Source organism: Notothenia coriiceps, unplaced genomic scaffold (assembly GCF_000735185.1).
Source record: "Notothenia coriiceps isolate Sejong01 unplaced genomic scaffold, NC01 NC01_scaffold00014605, whole genome shotgun sequence".
In the NCBI taxonomy this organism is placed as follows: Eukaryota; Metazoa; Chordata; class Actinopteri; order Perciformes; family Nototheniidae; genus Notothenia; species Notothenia coriiceps.
This window is the reverse complement of record NW_011347306.1, coordinates 28316-37287: the sequence shown is the minus strand read 5'-3', so window position 1 is coordinate 37287 and position 8972 is coordinate 28316. Positions and strand designations below refer to the sequence as shown.

General features: G+C 41.6%; 1 protein-coding gene across 1 annotated transcript in view; it reads left to right on the top strand.

The window, feature by feature from the left end:
- Positions 1-1205: 1205 nt before the first annotated feature.
- LOC104948573 (CMP-N-acetylneuraminate-beta-1,4-galactoside alpha-2,3-sialyltransferase-like) overlaps positions 1206-8972 on the top strand; it is a gene marked incomplete at its 5' end in the record, with an annotated part of 18987 nt that continues 11220 nt past the window's right edge. Inside the window, 4 exons of the mRNA XM_010774774.1 lie at positions 1206-1401; positions 2764-2827; positions 4554-4559; positions 5828-5837. Coding sequence (XP_010773076.1) covers positions 1206-1401; positions 2764-2827; positions 4554-4559; positions 5828-5837 — 276 coding nt within the window. The remainder of the gene's footprint in view (positions 1402-2763; positions 2828-4553; positions 4560-5827; positions 5838-8972) is intronic.

Here is an 8972-nt window from a genome sequence, read left to right as displayed (position 1 = left end):
ACTTCAACCATTTCAACAGACAAGTAAAATTCCCTAAAAAAATAATTTAAATAATTTTTTTAATTCACCTTTTCCCCTATAATGTTTTTTTTACGGTATAGAGCTCAATGGATCCTTGGACTATTTGTATTTAGTCAACAGGACAGTCCTGCCCGGCTGCTAACAAAATCAATTGCTCTCTTCCTGCCGATTTCTACATAAATATCTACTATCTATTGCACATTATTGAGACATCATCATGAGCTCACTTTTTCTATTGTCCCTGCAATGCCGTTACAACAAGAGCATTGGTTTTAACCCAATGCTAACTAACAACACCTGTCCTGAAAAGGTTTTGAAACAAAGTTGAAAAAAGAAGGAAAAGTATCCATATTGTTGTTATTGTTGTGGCAATGTTTTTCTTTTTTTGCTGCCTTATTGGTCTGCTTCCAAAGAGTGCATCAGAGCCACTGTTGCTCCACAGGCAGAGAGAAACAGTAGGGAAAAACAGCAGGTAGTAAGAGAATCATTTCACATAGAATTTGCTGAATTAAGGGTTTATTGTGACCTAGCCAGAGTCGGTGATTGCTGCAACAGTGGAAAGATATAACCGAGGATGGTTTTCTGACGAGTTCGAATCAACTTCGTTTGGCTACGCAACACGGAGATTGAATCCCCAACACACAAAGATATCGGCAATTGCCTGTTTTGATCTAGCAAAATACAAATGTGTTTTTACAGGGGTACTATGTGAAAGCAAAAGGGAACTCTTTTGTTTGTCTTTCATCAAGGATTTAGTCGATCTGGTGCCATAAAGAGCAGTGCAGAATAGGTTATCATTCTCATGTAACAACTAAATCAATCACATGTTTATATTTTCTTTGTTGGTTTAAAACAATGTTATCTCCACGTTGGTTATTATTTATTTTTGTGACAAAAAAAGGCTACCAGTTTAGTCTCTGACCCACCAGTCTAAATCTTAAGGGAAGAGGATGGATCATGATTTCCTTCCTTCCGGTGGGTTACCACCCTTTTATCAAGGAAACTTGTGGATCTTTCGTGGCCAAAAGGTCAGACTGGATATCTGCTCCGAGCCTCACTGTGCAGCTCTGTCCTTTCATTCACACGTCTTTAAGTTTATTTTGGTGAGGGTGAAATCAGACAGACTGTGGATTAGCTGGTAACGCGATGCTGTAAATCCTCTTAAGCATTCTTCCATTAATCAGTGCATCTACACACATCCATACGGGTGTACCACAGATATTGCTCTAAAGAACACCAGTTCTTCATTCTCACTTGCTCTTACCCGTTTCTTTTATATCAACAGGTTCAACAAACTGGCGCCAATGTTCATTGATCCAAATTACAAACGATTCTACAAGATTGGTGATTACCCGCCTCCATTTGGTGTGAGGTCCCAAGGTATGATTACACATTCTTCTCTTTGTAGTTGAAGGTAAAACAATTTAAGTTGCACTACATTTCTCACAGGTTAAGACTAGATCTTTCTAACCACCAACTGGGAAAGTACACTAGCCCTGTGGAAGATTCAAACAAGCTAGTTTGTACATCTTGTGGTCCGACCATGCCTTAAGTGTGTTACCTCTTCTGAGCCGTCACATTTGAAGGAAGGGTTAATAGCCTCCTTTCATGGTTACCCTATGGCTGCATCCTTCCACCAGTCTGATCTCTCTCAAACAATTCTGTCTTTTTTGTGTCATTGCACTATTTATAAAATAAATCGTACAAATGGAGATAATTATTCGGAACTCTTGTAAGCATATAAGATGTGACAGGCTTTTGTTTACATAGAAAGTGACAGGAGTAATTGTAAAGATGTGGACACAAACCATCAAGAGGCCAACCATGTACCAGGTTTCAAGCCAGTCCTGTCGAACCTTAGACAGGGCCAGGCTTTTTTGTTTTCTACTGTTTCCAGACTTAATGCTCAGTGAGGCACAGCTAGATCCGAACTTATCACAAAGACATGAGAATGATATTTCTTTCTTCTCATCTCAATTTCAGAAATGAGCCTAGAAGTGTTTTTTCTTTTTTTAGAAGTGGAAATGTTTCTTTAATCCAACCTCTGGAACCAGAGCAAAAACATGATTCAGTTTTGTGCTTAATAAGAAAAATGTCATTAAGGCCCCGTCCACACGGAGACGAGACAAAAACGAACCAAAGTAGTTTTCCAAAAAGTCTTCCGTCCACACGAAAACGCTCAAACGCTGGAGACGCTGTAGTACATATGCTGGACCTGTAAGTGGGGCTGTACTTCCGCCACAAAATACACCAAAAGCAGCGAATAAGACCGATTACGATTATTATTATTATATTATATTACTAGTAGCGTATGGAGCACGAACGCAACCCTGTGATCCGCTATTGTTGTTGTTGTTGTTGTTGGCGAAACGCATCAGCAATACGCTGGGGTGAGCAGGAGAGGCGGGGCTATGGGGTCATCATTTTCAGGAAATAATCGTATAGGGCGTACACACGGAGCCGCAAGCTTTTCGTCCTCAGACCTACCCACTTTGGGAGCCATTATCGAAGTGTATCGGATTTGGGCTCTGAATCCGCATTCCCGTTTCGGCCATTCGAAAAATTTGAATGCGCTTTAATAGTTGTATAACATTCAAAGATGAAGAAGTGGCTGGCTGCCAGCCGTATCTCATCCATCACAGAGATGGGGGCATCATAGCTTGGGGGGGAAGTTTCAGTTCACTTTCATCCTCATCTCACTTGTTTTCTCTTTCTGCCTTCATGTCTCTCACACACCTGCAGAAAATCTCATAGATATTCTTCTGTCAGCCACTCAGAACTACGGCCTTGGGGAGGATCTTGACAGGTAAGTGGGTTTTAGATGTTCATTCATTCGCCAATCAAAACAGAGCAGTCATCACAATATCGTTTTTTACAACTGTATTTGAAGCTACCATCAGTATAATTTGTAAACTGTTAACAGTTTACTTTTAAAATGCACACATATTAAGCAGCCAATCAGTGTCAAATGTATTGCCAGTCTATTCAAATTATATTCTCCAGTTCACCAAGGTTATTTACCGAGGGCATTTGGTTGTCTTGTTTTCATTAGGAAAGTGTGCAATGGGATTTCCAGTTCCTTTTATATACTGTTTATTCCATCATCACCTGAGCTTTAGGTCACAATACATCTTAGGTAAAGAAAACTAAACAGTTAGTATCTTTTAAGACAGATATTTATAAATGCAAAATGTATAGCAGAAAAATACAGATGTTATACAGATACTCATCTTGAAATAATCAAAATATAATATTTCCCCTGTGAAGAACAGAAGGTTAAAGGTAGGTACAGTGGGGCAAAAAAGTATTTAGTCAGCCACCAATTGTGCAAGTTCTCCCACTTAAAAAGATGAGAGAGGCCTGTAATTTTCATCCTAGGTATACCTCAACTATGAGACAAAATGAGAAAAAAAAATCCAGAAAATCACATTGTCTGATTTTTAAAGATTTTATTTGCAAATTATGGTGGAAAATAAGTATTCGTTCAATAACAAAAGTTCATCTCAATACTTTGTTATATACCCTTTGTTGGCAATGACAGAGGTCAAACGTTTTCTTTAAGTCTTCACAAGGTTTTCACACACTGTTGCTGGTATTTTGGCCCATTCCTCCATGCAGATCTCCTCGAGAGCAGTGATGTTTTGGGGCTGTCGCTGGGCAACACGGACTTTCAACGCCCTCCAAAGATTTTTTATGGGGTTGAAATCTGGAGACTGGCTAGGCCACTCCAGGACCTTGAAATGCTTCTTACGAAGCCACTCCTTCGTTGCCCGGGCGGTGTGTTTGGGATCATTGTCATGCTGAAAGACCCAGACACGTTTCATCTTCAATGCCCTTGCTGATGAAAGGAGGTTGTCACTCAAAATCTCACGATACATGGCCCCATTCATTGTTTCCTTTACACGGATCAGTCGTCCTGGTCCCTTTGCAGAAAAACAGCCCCAAAGCATGATGTTTCCACCCCCATGTTTCACAGTAGGTATGGTGTTCTTTGGATGCAACTCAGCATTCTTTCTCCTCCAAACACGTCTAGTTGAGTTTTTACCAAAAAGTTCTATTTTGGTTTCATCTGACCATATGACATTCTCCCAATCCTCTTCTGGATCATCTAAATGCTCTCTAGCAAACTTCAGACGGGCCTGGACATGTACTGGCTTAAGCAGGGGGACACGTCTGGCACTGCAGATTTGAGTCCCTGGCGGCGTAGTGTGTTACTGATGGTAGCCTTTGTTACTTTGGTCCCAGCTCTCTGCAGGTCATTGACTAGGTCCCCCGTGTGGTTCTGGGATTTTTGCTCACCGTTCTTGTGATCATTTTGACCCCACGGGGTGAGATCTTGCGTGGAGCCCCAGCTCGAGGGAGATTATCAGTGGTCTTGTATGTCTTCCATTTTCTAATAATTGCTCCCACAGTTGTTTTCTTCACACCAAGCTGCTTACCTATTGCAGATTCAGTCTTCCCAGCCTGGTGCAGGTCTACAATTTTGTTTCTGGTGTTCCTTTGACAGCTCTTTGGTCTTGGCCATAGTGGAGTTTGGAGTGTGACTGTTTGAGGTTGTGGACAGGTGTCTTTTATACTGATAACGAGTTCAAAAAGGTGCCATTAATACAGTTAACAAGTGGAGGACAGAGGAGGCTCTTAAAGAAGAAGTTACAGGTCTGTGAGAGCCAGAAATCTTGTTTTGTTTGTAGGTGCCAAATCTTTTTTACAGCGTAATTTGCCATTATTCTTTAAGAATCACTTTACATGTGGATTTCCTGCATTTCTTTTTTTTTTTCTTTTCATTCTGTCTCTTCTGTTGAGAGTTGTACCTAGGGGATGAAAATTAACAGGGCCTCTCCATCTCTTTTTCAAAGTGGGAAGAACTTGCACAATTGGTGGCTGACTAAATAACTTTTTGTGGCCGCACTGTGGTATGTATTGGCTGTAACCTGGGCTCGATGTCTGTTAGAATTTTGAAGTCGCAGCCGAAAAAAATTCTGCCACCCTTTCCTTTCAGATTCCGTCACATGAGATCTTGCTCTGTCACTCCTCGGCTCTAGTACTTAATCAGGCACGATTTTAGTCCCACCGTGGCAACTCCAGGTTTCTGGCGCTGTCAATCAAAAGTCAGTGGCTCCGCCCCAAATGTCAGAAAATTTCACGCGCGCGCCAACGACTCCGTCAGGTGAGGCTGACCCAATTCCCGCGGAGCAGAGGGCTGTTCTCTGCTCGCGGGGTTTAATCTGCGCGCGGAGGGTATTTCACGGCGGTGTAAAGCACACTTTTTGACCGCTCGGTGGTGTTGTTTCTTGCCGCGGCGTAGAATATGACCCAAATCTGGGACTCATACTAGGTGCTGTTGATAAGTAAACTCAAACTATTAAGTGTGGCTTTTCTTAGGGCAAGGGAAAATATATATACAACTTTTCCCACTACGGCAAAGTGCTTTAGCAGAAATGAAGCATTAGGACGCATTAGAAATGTGCAGTGGAAAACACGCGTTACTACGCAGGATGGTTTTATACAGTCATTAAAAAAGCAAGAGAGTACAAGTTACGTAAACCAAGTATATATAAAATTATTGCTGCAAATTTAGCGCCGTTAACGCGAGTATTCATTTTTAATATTAAATTGCGTTAAAATATTTAACGCTTTAACGATGTGCAGAAGTGGCTCCCGCCGTTCCTCACCAGTGGCAGGCAGCGCTCCTATGGCTGGGTAGGGATAACCCTACAAAAGAATTGCTTGCCCCCCATCAAAATGATGTTAAAGTAGCAAAGTAAAGTCCGCCAACTCGGTGCGGACAGTAATATGCCAGACGCAGTTGTAAGACTTGATTTTCGTTAGCCACTTGTTCTGGACAATACGAAGAGCTAGACGGTTTTGAAACTTCTGTGTCACATATGATCGTCTTCTCAATAGAACATCTTTGATGGATGTCTTCCCTGGCCCCAGAATCAGGATCAAGTAACGGGGCGTGGTGTTGTTGCAGGAGGGTTCCCGACGGAGAATACTTTTGCTGTAATTATCAACACGTAACTGAAATGGACCCACGGGTTTGATGATTGATAGGTGTGCTGGGCTGGTCTTTTCTTTTGACACACAGAACACCTGTTATATAACTACATCATACGTGTGATGTGGAAATCGGATATCATCCGCCTTCTTTAATTTCTTCTTTCCATTCCCAAAAATTTTTACATAAAGAAATGGGTCTTTGGACATAGTTAAATGGTGATTATCATGTTATTAATTTTTAAGCTGTGATTATCTTGTTAATGTTAATCGCTCTCTCGCGCTCTCTCTCTATAAAATTCATGAATACAACTCGCATGTGGGATATGGAATGTTTTACAAAGCAGCGGCAAAAAGAAAAGTTCTTCAGCCTGGATTTAAAGTAGTAAGAGCTATCTGTATCTACAGAGAGCAGTAACGGGATAAAAAGAAATATCCATTCAATCGATATCCACATGACCATGACAGTTTGGCTTCTTGGATTGTGATTAGATACACTCTAGTTATCTTGCTTTAAAGGTTGTTGTTTTTTTTGGTTGTATTCGTGATGAGTTGTTTTATGGCCTCCAATAAAAGATTTGTTACTTTAACCACACCCCCAATGTCAACCTAGGCAGTTTACATTTTGGAGTTGTTTTTGTAGGCAGATTTAGACTACAAGGGAAACAGTCCGATGTCATTGAAACAGTTATGGACAGGTTGAATTTCTGTCATTTTAGGCAACAATAAAAAACAGGATGGTATTTGGCCTTTTTGCGGTTTCACACGTTTTTTTCAGGGCGAAAGGCCACATGCCAGGGCACAAGCGCCATTGAGGGAAACATTTGGATTTGGACGCTACAAACTAATACATGTGTACTTTTTGATAAGAACACTAATGACATGGTGAAATCACCTTTTTTTATAGCAATAATGTCAGACTACATATACTTCTATATACAGGCTATGCATCCTTGTTTGTTTTTGATGTATAAAATAAAATATTGTTGATAATTAGGTGTTTGGGTCATGTTTTCATGGCTACTACTTCTTCCATTCAATCAATCGGAGATAAATCAAAAATTTAAATGTCTATTATTATGTAACAATATATTCCATTTCAGAGCAGAAGCAACCGCATTTCAAGCGGCTCAAACCTCTGCACTGTGTGTGTCGTGTGTCGTGTGGGTGGTGACCGTGTGTGTGTGTGTGGGTGTTGTGCCTGTGTGTGTGTGTTGTGTGTAGTGTGTGGCCTGTGTGTGTGTGTTGTTGTGTGTGTGTGTGTGGTGGTGTGTGCCGTGTGTGTGTGGTGCTGTGTGTGTGTGTGTGATCCAACTCCTACAGCTACTGTTCGGAACTGGAAAAAGTTACATGTACACGACCACGCAGTGTCATGGGCGAATACAATCGTGCTTTTTCTTGTCTTTAGGACGTTGTTGTGAGTTTGGATCGACAGCTACAGGTTGGTTTTAGCTGATTGATCTATTCAAAAAACGGCATTTTAAAGTTTTTTCGCTTGCGTCTTGTCTGACACTTGTCGCAGCAGGTAAGTCATGTTTTTTACTACCTGGTTTCGTATGTAGTTACTTCAGGCTCAGCTTGTTTGCGCTCGCTCTCTCCAGTCAGCACTCACTGCCCTGCACCACACTAGGTTCCTCTTCTCCTCCGGCCTCGTTGTTTCCCACAGTATCTTACGCACGTGCGGAAACAAGGCCCGCCGCGTCTCCAGGCGTCCCTGGTTGAATAGACAGGAGTAAGCCAGCTGACCGCTCGCGCGCGGTGAAACCTCCACGCGGTTAGACAGGCGGTCTTGCAACCTTTTTGACCAAAAAGCCTTTTTCGGCTCTTTTTCCAAAACATTTCTTTTTTGGTCTGGAGCCGCAAAATATTTCATAGCTTGAATAGCTATAAAGTTTGTATTTTATTGTTGACTCATCAGACAAAAAAGCAATTACAGTTTTTTTGCATTGTATTAGGCGTATTAGGTTCATTGATATAATGTACTCTATAACGGAAACAAAGAACTCCTATATAAGGAATTAAAAAATAATAACAGGCCTGTGTACTAGTTTAAAATAATTAAACACAGCGACTTGGGGAGTCGCTGCTGCACATTGCAAGGAAAAAAAATATTATTTAAATGGACCACTTTGAAATACAATAAAACATATAGCTGCACACTAAAAAGAGTTAAAGGTAGGTAGTCAAGAATGCAGAAACAGCTCGAGTGCGCGTGATTTGTCAATAACAACCGGAAATAGGCCTGCCTCTCCTTCGCTTTCTTACAGAACGTCCTCTCCAAACACACGACCACGTGCGGTCCCAGCAATGAGGGCACGCGAGAGTCAGCTTTGTGCAGGATTGGCAGCTGAGGGCAGTTAGGCATCCAGTTACTTTGCCGTGGCCGGCTCAGATGGCTGGTCGTGATTCCTTTACACGCGCTACGGGCTTGCCAGAGATTAAGGGTTCTGTTGTTTTATTACTCAAAGCCATTTATAATATTCATGCTATCGGGACGTTTAAGAGCTGATTCCATGGGAATATAACAAAGTGTTTTCTGAAATAAATTACATACCCCATTGAAATTGATGACGTGAGATCGGTCCGCGTGGTCGTTCCCTCTCCTTGTTGGTTCTCGATACGGGTAAGGGCTGCGCACCGGTTGAAACTTTGTTCGTACTTAAACATACCGGTAAAACCGCAGGTTGCTGTGAAAGCGTTACTCTGTGCCCGCAGAATTAAATCCCTGTTTTTGTTCGTTGACGTTTCCCTTTTCTTTGTGTTGCGCTCATCAGTCCTGGGTCGGTCAGGTTGCCGCTCGAGTGGACCGTAGACAGATGTGACGCATAATTTTAGTCTGACCATAATTGAAAACCGTTTTGCTTTTTTATATTTATGTTGTCACCGGTATCACCTAAAAATCAAGATACGAAACGTTTTCACCATGGCCAAAATATAATGTCCCCTACAAATAC